General features: G+C 40.2%; 1 protein-coding gene across 1 annotated transcript in view; it reads right to left on the bottom strand.

Moving 5' to 3' along the window:
• STAB2 (stabilin 2) overlaps positions 1–24,091 on the bottom strand; it is an 88,300-nt gene extending 64,209 nt beyond the window's left edge. Inside the window, exons 1-11 of the mRNA XM_051621270.1 lie at positions 23,771–24,091; positions 21,024–21,157; positions 20,047–20,162; positions 16,503–16,588; positions 15,264–15,333; positions 12,773–12,868; positions 12,350–12,475; positions 10,152–10,348; positions 8,953–9,086; positions 3,802–3,935; positions 554–636 (exon numbers count right to left, since the gene is read on the bottom strand). Coding sequence (XP_051477230.1) covers positions 554–636; positions 3,802–3,935; positions 8,953–9,086; positions 10,152–10,348; positions 12,350–12,475; positions 12,773–12,868; positions 15,264–15,333; positions 16,503–16,588; positions 20,047–20,162; positions 21,024–21,157; positions 23,771–23,854 — 1,260 coding nt within the window. The 5' untranslated portion in view covers positions 23,855–24,091. The remainder of the gene's footprint in view (positions 1–553; positions 637–3,801; positions 3,936–8,952; positions 9,087–10,151; positions 10,349–12,349; positions 12,476–12,772; positions 12,869–15,263; positions 15,334–16,502; positions 16,589–20,046; positions 20,163–21,023; positions 21,158–23,770) is intronic.
• Positions 24,092–24,530: the final 439 nt, after the last annotated feature.

The following is a 24,530-nucleotide window of genomic DNA, read 5'->3' as shown; positions in this document are numbered from 1 at the left end:
AATTACATGTTTTCTTCTGAAGTGAGGTGATAGGGCATGAACATAGTGGAAGCCTTTCTTGGTTTCAGTCCAGACCAGATCACTCCCTTATGTCCCTTCATGAGCAGTAGATGCCTCCAGAGCTGTCCTGACTTCAGTGGAAAGTGATGGATGCTGATCACTTGTATATTAGGCCACATTTTATTTTTTTTTTAACTAAAACCATAGATTTTTATCACCCTTACACAGAAGGTGACCTCTAAGCCTCCCTGATGAAAACGCAGTTTTAAATTCAGCCCATCTCAACTAAATGAAAAACCCTTGAGCATAGGCAGGTAGCACAATCCAAAACTTACTTGATGGATGACTATGTTTTACCCTGACTTGCCAAATTATTTTGCTTTTCTTTCAGATAGGAAAAACACTATTCTGGCTCCTAGATTTAAATGCATCCAGAAGTGTTCTAGAGCAAAAAGTACCTCTGAATCTGTTGAATCAAACCACTTTTAACACAGATAAGATTTCTGAAGGAGTTACACCCCCTTATTAAACACCCTCTCTGTTGTTTACTTACATTTGTACCTTTGAGTCCCTTGTTTGTTGGTACAAGTACGGTAAATGGTCCCAGAGTACTCAGTGGCCATTCATAGGCATTTTCTTATAAGGAGAAAGGGAGAAAAAGAGAAGTTTAAATGGGTATAGAAAAGCTCATTGGTGGAGGGCACTGTGTACTCTGTGCTAGGTATGCAAGGGCAGAATTAGAAATAATACTATCTGTGATTATTAGATGTTAATTTAAATTCTAAAATCCAGGTTGTTTAGAGATGAGAGGCAGATGGGACATGAAATTCAGGAGCTGCTGCATATTTGACACAGGCTGAGGCAAAATATTCCGACCACTTCTGGCAGCCTGAATTCTGTGGCATGCAGACCAGGGTGATGGACATGAAAGCTGTGTTTCTTTGTAGTTGAGCCTTTACAGAAAAATGACCTCCTACTTTAAATCAAATCAGTCTTCATGGGGTGATGGGTATGCTGCTGATAACCTGCTGTAGTGCAAATATCAGCAAACACATAGCTGGTAATAAAAGCTGATGTACTGAAAGTTAATTAAAGTTCATTTGATACCCACACGGCATTTCTGTTTCCAAGACAGCAGTACAAGAACACTGATTCTGCAGCTGAAGACATTTAATGTTTATAATATTCAGCTCTTTCTCCAGAGGTTTAAAATCAGAACAAAAAAAACCTCTTTACAGTCATTATAGGTATGTTGTACTAGAGAATATATATCAAAATTAATATGCTAGCTTACAAAACAATGTGGATTATTCTGCTGTAAGTTATTAGCTTTTGAAAGACATTACTGTGGAGTGAATGGATTGTAAGATAGCCTGTGCAGTTAATGTGTCTTTTGTCATTTCAGTCTAGTAAATCAAGTGGCACATTTATGTCCAAAACTTAACCAACTAATAGAAAATCTGGCTTGTTAACAAATAGTGGTGCCCAGCATGTCAGGCACTTTTCAGATACATAAGGAGAAATTGTAACTGAGCTCCAAGTGCTATGGCAATGGATTTTGGTCTTCAGTGCCAAATACAAAGGTCACTGTCAGGCTTTGACCTTGGACAGCTATGGGGGATTCTTAGTCTGTTCTGATCAGGAGTTCAGGATCTTTGTCTTAATTGCTGGGCTCAGTGAAAAGAACCAAGCAAATGATATTAAACAGGAGGACATTTTTCATATTTACTTGATTCTGGTAGAGTTTGTTCATAGCTCACATTTGTGGCCTTGCAACAGAAGACAATGAAGGTAGTTATGCTGTTCTCTTAAGGAGGTGGCTGCAGTAACTGTGAAAGGCTGAAGGTTCTGAACCCTGACTGGGACTCCACCTCACCTCTGCAGTCAATTTGGAAACCTAGAGACCCCCAGCTGTGACTGAGGTGTTCTGATGTGGAGTCCTGAGGATGCTGGTCTCTTCTTCCAAGTTACAAGTGAGAGAACAAAAGGCCTCAAGTTGTGCCAGGGGAGGGTTAGATTGGGTATTAGCATCTGTTTAATATCTTTGTTGATTAAATGAGGAGTGGAACTGAGTGCACCCTCAGCAAGTTTGTTGACAACACGATGCTGTGTGGAGTGATTGACATGCAGGAGGAAAAAGAGGCCATCCAGATGGACCTTGACAGGCTTGAGAGGTCGGCCTGTGCCAACTTCATGAAGTTCAGTAAGGCCAAGTGCAAGGTCTTGCACATGAGTCAGGTCAATCCCAAGCACAAATACAGGTTGGGCAGAAAATGGATTGAGAACAGCCCTGAGAAGGACCTGTGGATGTTGGTTGAAGAGAAGCTCAATATGAGCCAGCAATCATAGAACCACAGAATGGTTTGAGTTGGAAGGGGGCTTAAAAATCATGTGTGCTGGCATCCCAGAAATCCAACCTTACCCTGGGCTGCATCAAAAGAAGTGTGACCAGCAGATCAAGGGGGGTAATTTTGCCCATTTAGTCTGCTCTTGTGAGACCCCACATGGAGTACTGTCCAGTTCTGGAGCCCCCAACACAAGAAGGACATGGGGTTGTTTGAGCTAGTCCAGAGGAGGGCCATGAAGTTGATCAGAGGGCTGCAATACCCCTTCTGTGAAGACAGGCTGAGAGGGTTGTGGTTGTTCAGCCTGGAGAAGGGAAGGCTCTAGGGAGACCTTATAGCAGCCTTCTAGTACCAGAAGGAGGCCTACAGGAAAGCTGGGGAGGGAGTTCTTACAAGAGCATATAGTGATAGGACAAGGAGTACAGTTTTTAAACTAGTAGACTTTAGATTTAGGTTAGACATTAGGAGGAAATTATTTAATGTGAGGGTGGTGAGACACTGAAACAGGTCATGCAGGGAAGTTGTGCATCCCCTCCCCCTCTTCCTGGAAGTGTTCAAGGCCAGGTTGGATGGGGCTCTGAGCAACCTGGTCTAGTGGGAGGTGTCCCTGCCCATGCAGAGGGGTTGAATTTAGATGATCTTTAAGGTCCCTTCCAATCCAAACCTTTCTGTGATTGGAAAAATTTCTTCACTGAAAGGGTTGTCAGGCATTGGAACAGGCAGCCCAAGGAAGTGGTGGAGTCACCATCCCTGGAGGTATTTAAAAGACATGTAGATGTGGTGCTTAGGACATGGTTTAGTGGTGGATTTGGCAGTGCTGGGTTAACACTTGGACTTGATGATATTAAAGGTCTTTTCCAACCAAAATAATTCTATGATTTCAGCCATTTCCAGACACCACCAGCTACTCAAACAATAAGGAAAAGAAAATATATTCAAACTGTAATAACTCTGTGATTCTATGAGTCTGTGATGGAGACCATGGATGGCATCAGTTTCTTCCACCTTCCTCTCTCCTTTTCTGATGAAAGCAATGCCACTGCTGATGACTGGGAACTGGGGAAGAGGGACCCAATTGGGACTCCTGATGTTTTTGGTGCACTTCTGTGCATCATTCTAGATCAAATCTCAATTATTCAAATCAGTGAGGGCAGGGAAGGAGAGGAGGTGGGAAGACCCCTCTTATCCCACTGTGGGGAAAAACCCACTGGTGATACCAAATTATATGTTAGGGGTTGTGGGAAATTGTTTAGGAACATCTGTTCAGGAATTCTTGCAGGTTGCACAGCATGATGAGTGAAGGCAGCTTAAGGTGGTCAGGGGGAGCCCACAGTGAGTAGCTTGCACCCTGTGTCGTGCTATTAGCAGCATTTTCTTGCAGCTGGAGGTGTTGGGGGAAGACAGAGCAAGATCCACCCACTCTGCAGGACCTCACTGCTGGCATGCGGTCACTCACCCACGAGTGATAGAGCAGATGTCAGTTTGCCTTGCCACCGTCCTCCCACTTCAGCATTCAGGTCCTGGAGGCGCTCCACGATGTTTCCGTAGCACACAAATCCGTTCCCCACGGAGCCCTCCTGGCACGTGCATCTGTAAAGGGATTGTCCTTTTAGTTGTGTGCTGATGCCCTGTGGTGTCAGTCAGGCTTCCACTCAATGTGCTCTAGGTGTTACCTGTCATTTCTCAGACCACATTTTCAGGAACAACCAATGATTTTTAGTTTAATCTTTGCTTCTGTGTGTGTGGTTATGTGAAGCCTCCACTCACTATGTGGGACTTGGTAGGATTAATGGTAATTATGTATTAAGGGGATGATGGCAACTCCCCACATTCTTGCAATAGCTGCATGGGACTGGTAGAAAAAGGGAGGCAGAGCTGTCAGTTATTTCAAGAAAGCAAAGTGGTTGTTACTCTGCTCTTCAAGTAACACAAGCATTTTGGGCAATGATACTGGTACGTTAACATCTTTTTTTTTCTGAAGCTACTGAAGCACAAAACCTCGTGCTTTTTCAAATGTGTATTTTATGATTTTGCTGTCTCTGCACTGGAAATAGCATCTCAGTCATAACACACTGGCTGTCCCCTGCAGATTCCAGCCTGTGAGATGTGTCAGCGTTGTATGTTTGACCCAGTCCTACGTACATTCAAAGCAGGCTCAGGTGGTGGTGTCCGTGAGAGTGACAGACAGTGTCTCCAGGTGGGCTCAATATCCTCACTATCTTGGAATGGGCTGCATGTCAAATAGCATGTTGCAGCCAAGGCAAAACCTAAAGGAAATTTATGGAAGAACAACCTCAAATGTCAGTCTGATCTTTTCTGTCCTATGAGGAAGAGAACACACTTGATGACAACTGAATCTTATGGCTGTGGAAGACTTGGCATCGTGAGAGAGGCAGGGAAGAAATTGTTGGCTGTCAACATGATTGATGGGTGCTTGCTATTAGTTGCTGACAGGTACAAACGGTTGTGAGTTTCAAAGAGCAACTAGGACTTGCATGTGCCTTGATCTTGTGTCAGCTTGACTACTCACTCAGAGATGTGGTTAGTAATTCCTAAACATTCTGGAGTCTTTAAGCCTGCGTCAGTGTGAGGGGCCACTGATGCCTGCTGGTTTTGCCAGTCTCAACTCTTTCTGTTGCACTTTTCAGAAAACCAGCCCCTGCTTGGCTGCTTCTGGGAGACTGGCTGGTGGTGTCAGCTCAATCATTTACCCATCTTCAGTGCTAAAATTAAAGCAGGCACTTGCCAACCTGTAGCACGCACTGAAAGAAACCCAATCTATATTTAGGAGGTTAAACAACTATATGGCATGTGTTGCTAAACACTGGCTTTTAATAGCACCTTTCCTAATTAAGCCTCCAGCAGGTTCAGTGTTCTTGCAAGCCCTATCCATGATTCATCTATCTGGATATTTTTTCTAAAGGCACCATCAGAGAAGGAACATTACTCCACACAGGCAAAAGATGTTCTTTATGTAACTAATGACCTAATAATTTGCATGTGTTGGTTGTTACAAACACACATCTGCCATTCACACCCCACAGTAGTATGAACCTCATGCTAATTCATCTCTCATTTCCCATGTACAGGCTCTACTGTAGCTGCTCCCTCAGTGAAATCAATCTCATTTAAAAATCTGCACAGTCCCTCAAGAACTAGTGGGCTGCTTTCAAAATCAGAAGGCTCCTTAGATTTTGGCCAAGAGGTTCAAGCTTTGACTCCTTCTGATCCTGGGAAAAATCGAAGTCTAAAAGCATCCTCATTTTTTAGGATGAAATGCTGATGGTGAGCCTTCTTCTCCTCTTCTTTTTAAGAGGACCTCTTGGGAAAAGGGTATGAGTGTTGAGCCTTGCTGAAGGGGTTAGGGCTTGGAGAGAGAGAAGCAGATGTTTCCTGGGGGCTGGCTGCAATGTTTGTTTGTTTGTTTGTTTTGTTTGTTTGTTTTTGCTGATGGGATAAATATTGCTGTATTGATGCACATAGCTCTCTTCACATCTGAGCAGAGAAGAAAAAAACCTGAGACTTCAAAAGAGCTGAGGAATAGTTTAGTAGAGAAAAATAGATTACTCTTGAAACCTTGCACAAATCAGCTCAAGGTTTCAAAATAAACCTCTCTCTCTTTTTCAGTAAATAGTCATAAAGAAGCAGGTGGTTAAAGACAGGAATTTTTTTTGGCTGTCATTTTCAGGGGCACAGTGAACTGCAGGAATACCGATGTAGTTTGAAATTTCTGAGGACAATATTGCTTATAACTGTGTGTGTCCAGTAGCACAGCTTGGATTTGGCTGCCAAAGGAAAGCATGTCACAATTCCAGATTAGCTCCTTCAACCTGTCTGTCCCCTTGCTCCTTCCAGTGGAGTAATTTACTTCATGTGGCCAGGCCTGGGAAGGACCAGCTGGATAACTGACTGCATCAGTCAGTCTGGAGGAGTAAAAACAGAAGTCTAAAAGCATCTGAAATTTGTAGGATGCATCTCTAATGGTGAGCCCTCTCTTTTCTTTGTCTGGAGGGTCTGCTTTGCAACTCCTACTGCATCTGTCTGTAACAGTTTTGCTCTGAATGCACTGGGTACTCTAAGGGTTGGGTGCCTCTGACGAGGAACAGCTTTACCACAAGCCCTGCTTAAACTTATTTGCTTGATACCTGAAGGGGGCCTACAGGGAAGCTGGGGAGAGACGTTTTACAAGGGCTTGTAGTGAGAAGACAAGGGGTAATGGATTAAATATGGAAGAGGGGAGATTTAGGTTAGTCAATAGGAAGAAATCCTTTACTATGAGGGAGGGAGTCATTGGAACATGTTGCCCAGGGAAGTTGTAGATGTCTCCTCCCTGGAAGTGTTCAAGGCCAAGTTGGATGGGGCTCTGGGCAACCTGATCTAATGGAAGGTGTCCTTGCCCATGGCAGAGGGGTTGGAACTTGATGATTTTAAGGTCCCTTCTAATTCAAACCAAAAAAGTATAGGCAGGACTGAAAAAGATGGGAACTGACACCACCTCAGCTTGCTCAGGAGGGGTAAGAGAATTGTACCTCTGGAAAAGGGGAGCGCAACTTCCTGTTTCCATCTTACATGAAAAGTGTTTAATAGAGTTTTGGTTTATGAAGCCACTAATTTCTAACATTGAAGACAGAGTCAGAGTAAAAAGAAGAAATTAAAAAAGAAAATTATTGCATTTAGTTGAGGGAAAGCCAGTTCTTTTTGGAAACCAGAGAGGTTATGGTTTAATATGCAATGTAATGCTGCACTAACTACTGTGCTGAAGCAATGCCACAGAAAGTGTCAGCACTCACTCAGGAAGGATCTATATGGGAATAGAAAACAGAGATCATCTTGATGTTCCAAAAAGTTGCTGTGTTATGCTCACAAACTAAATGTTTGTCTTTTCTACATCTTTGTCTTAATAGAAGATTTATTATTGTACAAACAAGTTGATTCTTGAGAAAGTAGAAGTGACTCTATTGTGGGGGAAGCTAACAGCACAACTGAGTCTTTAATAAAAAGAAGAAATAAAAGAAAGGAAGCAATGCAGGATTGTGGCCTCTGTAACAGTTTTGTGGTTTAGAAGTAGTAAAAAAAAACACCCACCCAAACAAGCCCCCAACCAATACATTTAAAATCTGGGATGCAGCCAAAATACAGTAAAGTACAGTGTCTGTCACTTATCAGAGGCAATTTACTGTGCCCACATTTATCAATCAATGTTTTTCTTCACAATGTTTGTGTTTCATAAATTGATTTTACTTAGCTGAAAATGATTCAGTAGAATTTATTTATTTTTTTTTTCCATATAGATAGTTTTAGTTTGATTTGAATCTCAATTCTTTCTTCTGTATTTGTCTTTGCCATAAAAGGTAATTGAATGAGGGATGTACAAAGCATTTGGATGGCTTGTTTTCCTCCCCCCAGATATAAATTTTTAATTTTCTCATTCTAAAACTCTCAGCTGTTGCAAATTGACTTGCAACAATGAAACACTGAAAAATTAGGAAAGAGAGGGCCTGAGTTATGGAATGTGGAATTTTATTTTAAATTTTCTACTCATGTGGTGCAGTATAGCAGTGTAGTACACTAAGTATAGTGTAAGTAAATACTAAGTGCAGTTGAAGTAGTATAGTATGCTCTTGAATGAAGTAGGGGATATTCTAGATAAACTTGTTGTAACTTACACAGGGGTGAAGTTGATACTACACTGTAAGAGAAAGCTGCATGATGAAGTAATAAGAATACTTCCTGTCTGTGGATCTATACAATAACTAGTTTGTTCCAAATTTACAGCTAATGGCCTGTCTTGCCTTTCAGATTTAAACTTTCAGCTCCTGAAAACTGACATTCTGGGGACACCTCTTTAAACTCAGTACTAGCCATCACTGGAATACAGAAACATGTAATCCAAATTCTTTGACTTAAGATAGGTTTGTTAAGTTTGGTGTTAAAACTTACTTTCCTCCTAACCACTGTGTAGCAAATTTCTGTACAGGAAAACAAATTCTGCCAGAGGTTTTGCAGTTTCCCACATGCTTGACTCGAGGCTTTGGGGAATCTGCTGAGTTTGGTGTTGCTTTCACAGCATGGGGATCAGATTCGCTAGCTGCATCTGTATATGTATACTAAAAAGAGCTAGATCTCCAGTCCTGTCCTGTGATAATGCTGATTAATTTTTAGCATGCTCCCTGGCATGTTTCTGGCCCACATCAAGCAGCATTTTCCCAGGCAGTGCCCAGGCACAGCTGAAGGCATAGGATGTGCCAGGGACCACTGCCAAGAGGCAGCTATTCTGTTTTGGAAGAAGGAGAGACTTTAGCTGTGAGATAGACCATGTTGCTTGCCCTGAGAAACAGAAGTCTTGGTCCTTTTCATTTAGCAGTGTAAAAATGACCTCTGAGTACTATATAAATAAAACTTAATAGATATTAACAATTGGATGAAATCAAACACTATGCTAACTGGTTTATCCTAACCACATTAAATGTTGTAATTTGTCCTTGATAAAGAAACCATTAATGATAACTTCACGAGGTGTTCCTCCACTGGTTTTGTTTTAGCAGCTTGTTTACTGAGGGGAGGAGGGAGAAACTAGGAGAAGTCTTTAATGAGCAAGAAGACTCACATGGTCTGTCCTGGTGCAACCATTGAGCATTTCGCTTTTTTATGGCAGGTGTTGTTTGTTTCACAGATGTCCATCATGCTGCATCCTTTCCCAGGTACAAAGTTTGTATAATGCTCCTTGCATTCACAGTGAGACTATATCAGAAGGGTGGGAGAGGGGAGAGACAAATTAGACATAGATAAATAGAGGATTTCAGCATACTTTCTGAAACTAGGATTTAAAGACAGTGAGCTTCCAAAGCCTTAGTTAATCACCTGGTGAATTCAGTTGCAAGTATAAAGCTTAACAATGTTTATACAACTCCCTTCTATGTTTTACCCACTCCAGAAAACTAGTGGCTTGCAGATAAATTTCCTTCAGATAAAGCCCTTTGGATTCACTTCTGTGACAAGAGAACATTTAAAATCAGTGTGGGTAGGTCAAATTTTTTTATCTCTGTTCCCACAGGCCTCTGCTTCCCAAAATGAGTGCCAAAGCATACTATTCATGAGCGAGGTGTCTCAGCACTGCTGTTGTACCCACCAGCCTGTGTGTGCCACCCACATGCAGCTCACTGAGACACCTCAGAGGAGCAACTTATATGACTGTGAACTGCAGAATGATCCTGCATGACCAAGTCCCTTTTTGGCTCTTCATGGTATTCAGGCAAAACAGGTGTGGTCTTCCCAAGACTTGCTTTCTTGGTGGCAGGAGTTTTACACGTGGAAATCTGACTCAGTTCCCAACAACATGATTAATATGCAGCCTTTATACAGTGCCTTTCATTGGTTGTCCTCCCAGACCCAGGCTACTTCTTTCCTAAATACACTAACTTTAGGCATATTTCTGTGGCACCTGTGTAAGGACCCTACTGGTCTTACAAGTTCCCTGTGGTCAGAGAGACAAAATTTAATGGGGAGAAGCTTCATTTCAGTGCCTCCATTTTGGGGAGGCAAATCTGAGCCAAAGTATTCTAGGAAGAATGACACTATTGCCGTTCTTGTTTTCATAGGAGGAAACATGATATTCATACATTGAGAAAGGGAAGGTAAAGAAACTCATTCCTGATCAGTGGTAGGGCTTATGCCAAAGGTAGAAGCAGAGCTTGGCCCCTCTGAGGCCTGTTCCCATACACTCATTGGTTCTTTTTGGAGAGAAAGCATTATTTCTTCTTAGGTAGTTGACACAGGAAACATTTGGGGCACCCATTCAACACTGACCTTTCCTGGACCATCATATATGCAAATGGTGGACTTTGCAGGGCAATTCCCGTATGTTTCTTGGCAAGGGTCTATGGGTAAGCAGATCTGACCATCCCCTCTGTAACCTTCTCGACAGGTACATTTGTGCTTATTTGGTCCAAGGTAAATGCAGTCGGCCTTAGGATCGCAGACCTTTTTGGAACATGGGTTGATAGCTTGTGAAAAAATAAATGAAACAAATGAATTATTGACTGTGGTTCTAAAATTGAAGACAAGGATTTGCCAGAGCACCTTCATGCCAAACAAAGCCCAAGTAGACTAAACTTCTCGTAACAGCCAAGTCTGAAGTATCATGGTGGTATGAGGACAGAAGGGAGGAATGTGTTTATGCTAACGTCGCAATGAACTGTTTGCTTTTAAACAGAACTGATCTCTTAACTTGGCAAATTGAGTTATAAACAGATTAAAACTTGTAATGTGCTCATTAAAATATCACAACTATTTCCTTGTTCTCTGGCTGATTTTAACCAGAGAAGGTCAGGTAGGTGATACAAGGTCCATACAAGCTTTCAGTGGTGTTAGATCTACTGGAAAGTATTTCTCAATACCATAGGCCTTGGCTGTTTTCTTTCCAGTAATTAAACAGTAGAATGTCATCCATTCAGCTGTATGGAACACTGACCAGCAAGTACCTTAGCTGTGTCTTCCACGCTGCTGTAGTTTCAGGACTGGACTGGAAGCTCACTAGTAAGTTCTGTGACTGGAAGCTCACTAGTAAGTTCTATGAACCCTTTTTTTTCAAGGCAGTAGCATTGTTTGTTCTTCTTCATAGGCCAGCAGTGCTTGAAAAGCACCTTCTCATACCTTTGTGTCCAGTTTAGGATATGGTCAAGCACGCCTTTTAGCTAGAAGGTGGCAGGCCCCAGACTCAGCTAGAAGGTGATGCTGCTCACTGGTTTCCCTTTCCTCTCCCTCAGCTGCAACTGAGAGTCGTCAATGCTCACTTTTCCTCTTTCTAGCTTTCTCTACTGTTCCAGCATGAAATCGTGTACATACACACATTCACATGCTCAGATTGACAGCAAGCAATGCCATCTCCAAGCTGAGTCTGGGACAGCCACTGCTATCCTCATTTATGTGCTTAGCTATGCTGGAGCCTCCTGTTCTCTACTTCTGAGCCAATCAAATGGAAAAGACACTGGCTTAAGCCACAGGTAACCCCAGTATCTATAGGCATTAGGACAGAGGAGCTACCTCCATGCAGGCTGCATCAATGCAAAACCCAGAAGAGGTAGTGATATTAGCATCCTCTTTCTCTGCAGGTTTCTGCAATTTCTTTTTCTCTCACTTTTCTATGATGCCTCACATTCCCTGAGGAATGATTTTCTGATGTCTTGCTCTTGGATGCTGTTCAAGCCTACTCAGAGAGGACTGCACCACAGTTAGGACCAAGAGAGTTGAATTATATAGTGTAAATAGATATGTGTATATATAATATAAATGTACATATAATTCCTGGAGAGAAGTGTTGTATTTCTGGCCTGATCTAAGCCAGCATTTACTAAATAGTGCTTCCAGCATCAGATACAACCATTTTCTCCATTGCAATTGGTCTAGAAGGAAGATCTGGTGCTGTAAGACATAATGTAAATAGAGACTCTTGTGATACAGTTAGTTATAGCATTCAGTGGCAAGTTGAGGAGTCTATAAAGACCACTTTAAGGTAGACTTTTACCTGTAGCTGAGTTGCTGTTACCCTTCATAAAAAATAGGAAAGCTAAAGTGAGCTTGTCTGTAGAGTTTATGCATAGTGATGAAGCTGAGCCACCACATGATGTCTACACAATAAATAATAGGCCTTGGTTGCTGTTGCTGGTTTTTATGGAAGCAAACCATGACGTTGAACTTTAGCAAGTACAGTGACGTGATAGGAATGGATTTGTAAGCACTGATGACCCAGTTTCCACACTACATATATCAAGGGAGTTTACTAGTTTTAATCTGTCAGACTGATGTGCCTCTGGAGCACGTTTTAGGGTTTATTTTCATTCAGAAGAAATCTAGTATGTGCAACCTAAGATTGCTTCAGGGTGTGAACCTAAGAACAATTTAGTCAAGACAGTGGTGAGATTCGTTTCAAAAGTGCGCTCGGTATCTGAACTACAATACTAGTGATGGTGTATCCAAAGAACCCAGTGGGCATGAAAATTACTCACGTTCACATTTTGCTCCATCCCTGTGGTAGCTGGGCAGACATGTGCATTGCAGTTGTCTTCCATCCTCACCCGAGGCAGTGCATCTGGAGTTGGCAGGGCACTGCAAGGCCTCGCATTCAGCTATTGCTGACAGACAGAGGGTGACAGGTTAAGCTGAGCCTGCACATTGTGCCAGGAGATCTTGCATCCTGCGGAATACCAGTTCGAGGTATTCCTGGTCTAGGGATCATCGATCCCATTGCTGTGGTCTTTATTCTGGTGATTGAAGTGGTGATGATGGTTGTGAGAGCTCACACACAGGGTTTGCAGTTCGGTGTATGGTTGATTGCTGTAGAGTGACTAACCTGAGACTAATTTTACGTTTTTCCTCACCAATCCAAACTGTATTGGAGCTGTTAAATATACAGAAAGCAATCTACTTACGCTGATCACAGCTGAGCCCTTTGTATCCAGACAGGCAAGTGCATCTTCCATCCCCTGTAATTCCGCTGTTGCATACTCCATGAAGGCAGTCACAAACTATAGGGAGACATGGATTGGCTTTACTGATTAATAGTGGTATTTCGAAATACATCATTAGTGGTTACCCATAGCAGATAGTGTCCTGGCCAACAATCATTGAATATTACACTTTTTCAAAACTGAACTTTGACCTGAGTTATTGAATTTATAGGCTTCCATTAATAAGAAGATCAGTACTCAAATACATCAGTAAATAACATACTGGTTTTTGCAGGCTAAGAGCCTGGGAACCTGAAAATCTTCATGACACAAGCTATAAACATCAAACTGATCCATTGCTAATTCCATAAAACTTGTAAATTTGACATATGGTCTTGAGCCAAAACTGAATGTAGTGTGCAACATAGGCCATTTTTATTACTGTTGAAAAATTGCTCATTTTTGCATCAATTCTGTTTGTATCTCTCTCAAACACCTCCAAAAGAGCTGAGTTTTGTGACTTCCTGACATACCCCCTACCCACCCCGCAAAGAGAATTTCTGCAGTTAAAGACATGATTAATCATTGTATAGGTCTCCAGCTTTTTTCTGGTCTGCTCCCTGTATTCTGCCATTTCTGGTTATAAACCTTGTGACAATATGCACAGAAGACTCCCTATTTGGAATCCAAACAACTATGAGACACTCTTTATAAATGCTTTTGAAGCCTTATGCATACTTTAAAAGCTTTTTAGTTATAACTACTTCAGTTATAGTAATGACCCTTTTTAAAAAGGCCCTGTACAGTTACACTTGTAAAAGCCTCAAAGATGTAAAGAGTTGTATCATTGACTTAATGTTTAAGCTGCAGTGATGTAGTGTATCCTCTTCTCTTTACAAACATATCTTGTGTTCATGCAATCACCTACCTTAATCAGTTAGTAATATTCTACCTTTGTTAATAGTTCTAATAAAAAAAACAGGAATGTGTAAGGTATTGCTGAAAAGCAGTTAATCACAAACTTGAAGTATTTACAGGTGATTAGAAAAATTGGAGGAGCTCAAATATCTGAAAGATGAAGTATAAAATGTTGCTGATGTTAATATGTAGTTGAATCCTCTAGTAGCTTCTTGGTAAAAAAAATACATTTACGGTATTTAATTCACTCAGATGCCCTATTTTGATGGAAATGTTGGCTCAGTGACATTTCTGTGTATCAACACTGGCATCCAGTGGACAGCTGGTGGAAAAGGGGCCTTTGAGTCAGCAGTGGTGTAGGATTACTGTAGAAAGGCCAAAACAGATAGCTTTCAAGTGAGGCCATTCGTGACTCTTTTTAAAAGTAACTTCATGTAGATCTTGAGAGGCAAAAAAGAGTTTTCTTTAGGGATAAAGAACTATTGCCACTTAAGAAAGACATTTCTTAATATTTTCCTTCATGGTGGTTTTCTGATGTGTCTGTTTAATTCTCAGCAGGGAATAAAATACTGGGAATCATTAAGAAAAATGCAAAACTGGAAAATGTTATACCAATATATACACTTGTGATAGATACACATTTTAAATAATGCAAATAGCTCTGATTCCTCCCTCAATGTTCTGCTTCTCCTAATAGAAGTATGACCAACAATCGAGTGATCTACCAGCCAAAACCCTAAACTAAACCAAATTAATGCTTTTTCATACTTCTGACTAAATTGTGAAGCTCCTTGGCACAGAATGTTGTGGAAAGCAAAAGCAGAATTGGACTCAGATGCAAGGCAGATAATTTCTGGAGAATGGATCCAGCAGGAGCCCTTGAACACTACAGTTTGAATACAGTTTCTAACTGCTTCTACTCGTTCCCTAGATTTCAACTACTGGCCTCCGATATGGGATACTAGGCTAGAAGGACTTTTGGCCTGATTCAGAAGATACACTGATTTCAATACTACACGAGTATTTCATGCCTTGACACAGAATCTCCTGTTTGTAGATACATTTAAAAAACATACAAAAACACTGTAAGCCACTATAAATTATGCATTTGATGTGTTCCCACCCAATATTTAAAGTACCATAATAACCTCCCGTATGTAGATCAAATAAATGCAAATCCATAGTATGGGGTGAAAAGTGCGTAAAACTGTAACTGGCTAACAGGGAGGCATACCTGCATGAAAATTCAGATGATTCTAAGCACTAATTTATTTGACTGTTGTCTATAACGAAGATATTCAAGATAAGACTGAAGTATTTTTGTAGCTCTACACTAGGTGTTGTCTGTACAGTCCTGAGCTGAATCCAGCCCCATTGTGAATGAGGAATTGATTTACTGCCTGTTTTCCCTGCCTGTTGTCTTCCCTGAAGTGGGCAGTAGCCCTTGATGGGAAACCCTTGGACCCCCTCCCCATTTCACTGTGATTTCTTAGTGTCTGAACACAGCTTTCAAACACCTTCTTTCCCCACTTCAATAAAGCAAGATCAAACGTACCTGATGTGCAGTGAGGACCAAATAAATTATCTTCAGCACACTTTTCACAGGCTGTTCCACCAAATCCTTTCTGTGAGTTACAGAATGGAAATAAAAGTTTAAGTCTCTCATCTATTTCTATATAGATAGATACATACTTAGCCTGAAAACAGCATCTTTAGCTGCCTAAAGAAAATAACATAAAAGGTTCAATCAGCAAACCAGAGATAACTACTGCAGTCTAGAAAACACTGTCTTTTGAATAATTTTTTCCTTTTTTATTTTAAAGTTTTAGCTCTTACACACCAAATCAGATGTTCTAAATACCAAATTAACAATAAAGGAGACTGAGGGGGGACCTCATCAATGTTTACAAATATGTAAAGGGTGAGTGTCAAGACGATGGAGTTAAGCTTTTTTCAGTGAAGACCAGTGATAGGACAAGGGGTAATGGATACAAGTTGGAGCATAGGAGGTTTAAGATGAATATCAGGAAAAATTTTTTTACTGTAAGAGTGACAGAGCACTGGAACAGGCTGCCCAGAGAGGTTGTGGAGTCTCCTTCGCTGGAGACATTCAAAACCCGCCTGGATGCCTTCCTGTGTGATGTACTCTAGGTGACCCTGCTCTGGCAGGGGGGTTGGGCTAGATGATCTTTCGAGGTCCCTTCCAACCCCTAGGATTCTATGATTCTATGATTCTATGATTCTATGAAGTCCAAATAATTTTTACAATTGTTATGTAGTATTTTCTGACTATTTTTCACTTTGTCTCTTTTTCACGTGTCCCCAAATGTGCTTTTGATGTAGTGGAAAAATTAACCAGTAGAGGGGGAGATAGAAAAGATTAATTTGAGTTGATTTTAAAAAAATCTTTTTTGGCTGCAGTTACAAAGCACTGCACGTTGCACTTACCACAAAGGAACATTGTACTGAGAGTATAATCCCAAGTATAAGGTTTCTAATTAGGGCAAAAAGTCATGACTAATAACACACTTGAAAAAAACAGAAGAACTCAAGCCACCTGTTTTAGGAAGACAAGGTAGGTGAGCTCCTTAATAATTCCATCTGAGTGTGCTCAGGTCTGTAGAAATACTAATGTGAAGTTTATCACAAACCATAGGAAAAATGAACTCCAAGCAGATAATCTCTACTGGTCCTGAAATACTTTCTTCTAATGTATTTATACAATGTAATATGCTTTATTTCTTAGGAGAACTTCCATGCTATGATCTTTTTTTTCTTAAAAGCAAGAGCATACCTGACAAGTGCATGTTCCATCTCCATTTATACCCTGGGAGCAGTGTCCTTTCCCGTTGCATGGTGATGCAGCTCCTCCTGGACAGGCTAGAAAGGACAAAGGTTTAAGCCATCAGTCAGCTAGCTCTGACCCTTGCACACCAGGCCTGGCAGCCTTGGAGGCTGCAGGGTTTCGGGCCGTACAGGGACCTCAAGTGACTGCTGCTGTTCTGCAGCTTCCTGGATTTCTTCACTAGAATTTCAGGTTTAGCACGGACCATCACTCTCTCTGCTCTTGGGAACTCAAGCTAGTGGCTGTAGTCAAAGAACAGCACAAAAATTAGCTTCCTTATTCTGAAATATCAATGTGCAGTGATAGCTAGTAAAACTTGTGTGCTGAAGGTGCTAAACTCTTCAGATCCTCTGGTGCTAAAACCATGATTACAGGCAGTGATATAAAAGAGTGGTGAGACAGAGTCTGAGCAAAAACCCCAGCCAGCAGGAGAGGGTAAGAAACAATAATTGCATTTCAAAGTCAAAATAGTCTACTTTTTGGCTGAATTTTTTCAGTATTCACATTTTTACTGAAAGGTTGTCTACAGGAAATGCGTATTACAGTAATTTTCAGTCAGGCTGTTCTATCAGGTTTTTCTCCCTTGTAGGGACATCCTTATTTTTTGTAGTTGTGCAGCCTCTTTGTGGAAATGATTTATTAACTCCCTTCCATAAGCCCTTCCTTCCCATAACTGGAGTTCCCATTAAATACCATAATCCTGATGCAGGTGGCATCTAAATGTCTCAAACTCCAACTTGCTTCACAGGTTCTTTCCTGTACCTTACTGGTAGATTTATTGCTTATTAAGAGACTCTGTTCTGTGTGGGTGGAGATGGACAGCACTGGATTTATGCTCCCACTGAGTAACTTAATCCTGATGTAGGGAGGTTAAGTGGTGCGGAAGTTTTAATGAAAATTAATTTGTTTTGGACAGAGTGATGAAAAAATAAGTGGATATATATACACACACACACTTAATTTTCAAGAAGTCTTTGGCTTTATACTAATCTGTTAAAATTTATTAATTTATCCCTTAATGATGAGTCTGTGAGGTCTGTTGCATCTGAGTAAGCTTCTTATGAAAAAACCCAATAAATGTAAAGATAAAATTTTTGTGCAGTTTATCTGATATGTGCTGAAATAAAAAGATCTGTTAAGAATTGAGATTAAATAACCAGAAGTGAGGTAAAGTAATAAATACACATACTTTAATCTTTAAAGTGGCTTTTAGTGAATCTTATGTTCTGGTCACCATGTAATAGCTAAATGTCATATTTAGGACTGACATATGAAAACTGTTTGATATTTGCTCTGAATGGAAAAAAAAATTACCTGCACTGATGTTTTTATTGAATATACAAAGAGGGAGAAATAATGACAAAACTCAATTTATGGTATAAATTCTAGGAAAGAATACTTTAAAATTGCTGAGAAAACAGGTTTCTTGTAGTTTATATTCATTACACTTCCCCTTGTCTTTACTACCTCTTGTCTCTTGTTTTGATACCACCACCAAGGGACAGCTTTATCAGAAGTTTACCATATGATTGTATGTGTTTGGTCAGGAAGATAAAATACTCCCCCTGGCTGGTGGGGCTGCAGGAGGTAGTACCAGGACACGGGGGATACTGGCACAGTCACCTGCTGCCATCCCCACGCTGGGGAGAAGCAAGATCTTTGATTTTGGTGAAGATGTTTTTTGAAAAGTAATAAGAAAGAGTTGCTCCTGCTTAGCTCTTACAGATGTCAGAGACCAAAGGCCAATTGTCTATACCTAGGCCAAAAAAAAGCTTTAAAATATCAGCTTTTTTGTCTCATAGAGTTTAATACAGCATTTCCTGAGTGTGTTCAGAGGCACTGAATTACTTCTCTTCACCTGACTCCCTGTAGGCTGAAGCAGCAGGTAGAACTTGTAAAGAAGATATAATTTAGACATGTAATTTGACAGAATTAGATTTATTATCTTTCTTCTTGGCCTTTTTTTTTTTTTTCTTTTCATTTTTTCTTTATTGTTACAATGCTTTCTACTCAGTGACCCATGCTGTGCACCTTTCAGTTTGTACACATGCTCTTCTTTGGAGCCATGAAATATTTGCCCACAGCTGGGTTAGCTCCCACTGAAGCCCATCAGTTACACATATTGGGCATCTGAGCTCTGCCACCTTTGGCATCTCTGGTCAGTTGACACTGGCACTGTTAAAAGGCTGTGTTATTTTTCCCTGGACCTTTTCCCCCCAACACTTTTCCTTTTTTCCTTGTCACCTTTTTACAGAGGGCTGGGGGTGAGGAGGGATGGGGAATGAGAATCTTTCATTCACACTGTGTGTCAGTCTGCACTATCGTTTGAGGAAGTCAGAGGCTATTCAAGACCTAATTTTGTCATAGCCATCAGATGCTAAATGTGAAGTAAACCCCTGGTCAGGGATTTTTCTCTGGCCTCAGGAAGGGACAGGCTTTCCTCCCAACATTTCAAGGCCCTCCGTACACTCTTAGAGAGATTGCGATAATGCAAAGAGTTATTTTCTTCCTCCAAGTGACAGCAGAAACAATGCTGAGACCTTGATTCTTTGCTTTTTGGGGCCAGGAAATTTGTCTGAAGGAAGAGAGGTTATCTTCAGAAGACAGGACCTCATGCTACGTACTCACCTATCTCTTCTATAGAAGTAGCTGTAAATGGGGGTTTGGCCATTTTACTTTAGTAGACAAATGACTGGTATTTAAATCATAGCTTGGGCCATGCTAAAATAATTTTAAAATCTACTTCGTGGACAAAAGGACTTCACAGATGTTAAATGAGTTCTTTACCCTGTCATCTAAACCATTAACTAAAGGAGGAAATACTCTGTCTGGGCAGGGAAACTGCAGTTCCAGATGCCAACCTCAGCAGTACAAGATTTGATGCACTTGTGGAGATGCTGAAAGACTTCTCCTGAGGAAGGGGCAGTGGGAGGAGAGGCACTCCTGATTACCCCTGCTTGAGTAATGGTCTTTAGCCTTCACTGGAGGTTCAAAAACCTTGTAAGGCAAAACTATTTCAAGTTGAGCTGAAATAAAAGACCATCCTTGCATCAATAAGTAAAGAATTAAAGAGATTTGAAAATATTTCAGATTCAGATAAGAGGGTACTTTTGACCAAAAATGACACATTTAAACTTGCAGTTTGAAAAGTTAAATTTTTAAAAGCCGTTGTGGGGATACTCCCAAAGGAAAAGTAATTTTGCAGTAATTTTCCAAACGATCTGTTTGGAAAGTCTCAAAACCAAGGAGGTGTCTGAGTTTTTAAATTTTTCTATTCATTTTTCTTTTTAAATAAAATTTTGAATATGTATTGTTCTCAAAATCCTAGAAGTTTTGGCTTAAAGCTGCTGTTTATTTTTAATCCTATAATAAATTCTGAGGAGCAACCTTCTCAGGGCAATAGCTTCTGAAAAGAAGAGAAATCACTGCTTTACTTCTTCTCAAATTCTATTTTAAAAAAAACCAAAACAACAAAGAAAAAAAGAGAGCTCACCCATGCAGTCTGGGCCCCAGTGTCCCTGGCAGCACTCAGGTTGTTCAAATTCCTTCAAACAACGATGCCGACATCCCGGAAAAGAAAGTACTTGTGTTTTAATTTCAAGATAATACCTGAGGAAAAGAAGCTGGAGCTACTTTAAAGTATTTACAAGCTTACTGTGGGGAAAAAAGAAGTCGTTAAACTCCTCTTCTCCTTTCAGTGTCAGAGAAGAGCACTTTAATCTTAGTTGCATAGATCTGAATTTTATTCTCCATGAAAACATACCCTGCACATCAAGATCTAAAAAGATCCTTAGAGCTGGTTCTTTTGCATAGAATATTTATTTATTTATTTATTTATTCATTTCTGCAACCTAAGCACAGAAGTTTTCTCTAAATTTGGATTTGAAATAGTATTTTAAAAATTATGTAATATCAAAGTTCTTTAAGTGCTAAGTAGAGGCCAAAATAGTACATTTCCCCTAAAATACTGTCTTATTTTTATTTTTTTTTCCCCTTTTTTTTTCCCCCCCCCATTTCATTGAAAAGGCAAAATTTCAAATTTGGTTTGAGATATTTCTTCCTTCCCTTCATTCCCCACACCTTCCCAAACTGGCAGTTTGAAAAAATCTGTTATTTATATATATTTATAATGGTATGGTATGTATGATACATAAGTATAATTTATATCTTAATACTTATATACAATTTGATATTTTTAGATCAATTATATGAAGTATGCAGAATAAACAAGAAAGTGATTTTATAGTCACTCTAAAGAAAAGTCTGATAGGCTGTTGGTAGCTTCTTTCATACCATTTGCTATTTAACTTTAGGCTTGAAGTACTCCAAGTGAAGCTTGGACTCTGGAGTTGGTGAAGCCAATGGTAAATGTTCCTTAGGAAAATGGCATAGAGTATTTGCAAAATGAATCAACATTTTCTTATTCATGGAGAACAGTATTCAAGGAGACACAAGCTTTGACAGAAGTACCTGCAGTCTGGTATCCCAGTCCCATTGGTAATTTTGGTGTAACCAGCCACGCATTGGGTTTCGAGGTTTAAAGAGCAAGGTACACATTCAGTTTTCATTTGAATGAGTAGCTTTTGATTACAGTACTTCTTCATCTGCAATAGGAGAAGATTGATTAAAAAAGAAGGGAAAAGTTCCCTGGCTTGGTTTAACTCTGCCCCCAGTGGCATTACTGAAAAAGGACAGTTCAAGCTCAGCTGTTTTCTCACTCACAGCTGCAAGCGTTACCCTGTTCGTCAGAAGTTCCCTGCTCTGGAGCTAAACTAGGTAATAGACCACATTTAGGGCCTTCCAGTAGTCCTTTCTGCACAAATTATGTCCAACCACTGCAGGATAAACCCTTCTAAGTGTCATATTTCTCAGAAGAATGCCTTAGGAACAAATGATAGGTTCAGTAAAGCCGGATTACTGAGGGAGCATCAGCCTGTGGAGTGTGTGAGGATTTCCTCACATTTCCAATGTGAGGAAATGCATAATGTTCATATTGAAAAAATGGTACCTGTCCACTGTGTGTGTGTATATGTATGTAAGGGCCAGTTCTAGCATTATTATCAATTTGAAAATATTTAAATATATTAATAATAGTCTGATGATGTTTTAAGTAGTTTCCCAGATTATAAAGCCAGAAGGACAATTATACCAGAGGAGCATAATACAGGGTAATGGAGGTTCTTGCATGAAAATTAATTTGAACAAGAAGAACTTTTAGAAAACATTAACTTGATTTGGAAATGGTAAGTTGTGAAAAAATAAACCATGGTGTGTTGCTTTTTTTTTAATTTGCCTCTGGCAGTTTTGCTTCAGTCTCCAGCCATTGCTCCTCTGTAGTTCACACGTCAGGTAGGAAGCTGTTCTGCTACCAGTTTTGCTACTTCCTTCCTATGAATACTTACAGTCTGAGGTTAGAGTACATTTTATTTGTGCACCTAAATAAATAGGACTTCTTGAATTTCTTGCTATGAGTCCAGTTTCCCTGTTCTTGAGTCATTCCCCAGCTCATCTACAGTTACCTTTATGTTGTGAAACTTTTAGTGCTGGGTAGATACAGCTCGATCAGTCACTTGGCAAAGCAGTGGAGAGCAGTGCCATGATGAGCCAACTGGGCAGAGCCTGGTGCTGGTGGGGCACTGGGCTAACCTGGGTCTTTGGGCTTCAGGTCTCAGGAGGTTCCCACAGACTCAAACCAGAGCACCTCTGCACCTTGCTTTGCATCTAAAACCACCTCAGGAGGCACCAACACAAGCAGGCTTGAACACTTCAAACCTTTCAAACCCCTTGTCTTCAGCACCAGTGCAGCCACCTTACTGGTCCATCCTTAAGGAGAGTTGAGTCACGCAGCATAGCAGGAACCAACAGAGCATTAACGAGCAGTCTGGGCACCTTAACTCCTATTAATATTTCCACTGAGTTAAATCACTACTTTCAGTGTTGAAGAACCATGAACTTGGAGCATTTGCTGATTCTTCTAAGTCTTTAATCAAGTATACTACTGAAGTTCTGTTACTTGCAGGTGCCCAGAGTAAGCCATTAAGAGTCAGGATAAACTACTGGCCTTGTAGGATACTAAGGTTCTGGAGTGGCTGAAATTATTTCACTGCAGAAGTTATCATGAAAAGGCACCCCACAAAATTTCATTTTTCAAATAAGAAAATTCAAAGACATCTTGAAAAGGTAAAATCTAAATTAAAATGTGTTTTACCCTTTCCCTGCCACCAGTTATATTAAAAAAATGTATTTGTTTAAATGCTTGAGTTACATCCACTTTCTCCCATTTCTCCATTTTCCCTTTTTGCTGTTTTGGAAAATCGAAGAAAGGTGTCTTAATAGCAGCTCTTTTTTTAGAAACAGAAAAAGATCAAACTTTCCCCAGTACTTGTTGGCACATTTCAAAGTATTTTTCCATTTAAAACAAAACTGAGTGGCTTCCCTCTTTTTTTCTCTCCATGATTTTTCCCCACCTGTTTTTTTCCTCTTCCACAAGTGATTTTTCTCTGTAACGCAGTAATTTAAAACCTCATGTTGTGAGACAATTTAGATGAGCCAATGCCTTGCTGGTTCAACTCTGAACTCCTGGTTCAGATTTGTAACCCAGTATTTTCTGCCTCTCTGTGATGGTGGTGAAAACAGATATTGTGAAATTTCACAGATCCATAGGATTTGTACAGGACAAATGTACCATTACCTCAAAAGTCTACAAATCTTTTAGACTTAAATTTAGAACTTTGTACAACTACTTCCAAAACCCCAATTCCTTAGAATTTTCCCCCATCTATCTGAAACACCTTTTCCTCCTTGTGTTTAGTAGAGTGGATAATTTTCATTATGGAAAAATTTCTGCTTCTGTCTTCTGACTGATCAGAAATTCTGAAGGTTTTCTTTTGTTGCTTTTGATGAGTAGGTCAGCCACAGTGTTTTGCCGTATTTGCCATTTTTTAGAGACATTTTCAGCATACTAATAAAACATTGTTTAAGTCAAGTTCTCACCTGGAATAAACAGATGCATTTCTTTTATTTCACAGGACTGAATTACACAGTCCTTGGTTTATAATTCAGTGTCATATGGGATCAGTGACTGTTAAAGTGTATTTTTCTTCTATCAGATACACTATCTGTTAACTAGTCCCTGTGTAACAGTGAAACAGCCCCCGCCCCATAATGTAATACAGGCACACAGTAGTACATTACTTGAATGAAAGACTGCTTCTTACCTCATCTGGGATTTGTGATGTCAAGCACTGCTTCACTGCAGCCAAAAAAGCAAAAAATAATAAAACACCTGGATATTTTTCCATTGTGAAGAATTTTTTTTTTTTCTTCAGAGCCCTCCAGACAGCAGAACTGAAATTCTGATGTAAAAGGATTGTTTGTTAGAGTTGCTATTCCTTCTGCATTCTTAGGCAAATAGTTTAACCAGTCTCTTGTGCTCCTGAAGGAAAATGAGTGAAGGATACAGCATGTGAAGCTTGCCTGCAAGCAGGAAAAAATCCAAAATGCAGGGTCTTTGCTGAAAGTTTTCACTGCAAAGCTGAGTAAACCCTTCCTAACTGAATGGCAGGATATCCTGAGAGGGCTTTACTCATTTATCCCTCTCTCTGAAGCTGTTGACAGTGCAAAACCAAGGACACTGAACTGTTATGACAGAAGACGTTTTCTTCTTTTAGATGGGCATGGACAGGGGATGGGATCAAGTGCTGCACTTGTTATCATTACATCTGTTGAATCTGATAGAAGGCAGAGGAAAGGATCCCTGGAAGTTGGCTTATCAGCCCTAATAATGTAAGGGTGGTTCCCCTGAATGTGGCTTTTGGAGAAACACTATTGACTTTATCTCAGGAAGGCAAAAGAACATCTTCTGTCATTGGCTAGCAGGATAAAAAAGGGGACTTTCTTTTTTTCTTTTTGCTAGTTTTGTTAAATAATTTTCACTGATTTCCTGGAGCTCAGCAGAGGAAAATTAACGTTGCTTGC

Source organism: Apus apus, chromosome 1 (genome assembly GCF_020740795.1).
Source record: "Apus apus isolate bApuApu2 chromosome 1, bApuApu2.pri.cur, whole genome shotgun sequence".
Classification (NCBI taxonomy): Eukaryota; Metazoa; Chordata; class Aves; order Apodiformes; family Apodidae; genus Apus; species Apus apus.
The sequence above is the reverse complement of the archived record's forward strand: the minus strand, read 5'-3'. Positions and strand labels throughout refer to the sequence as shown.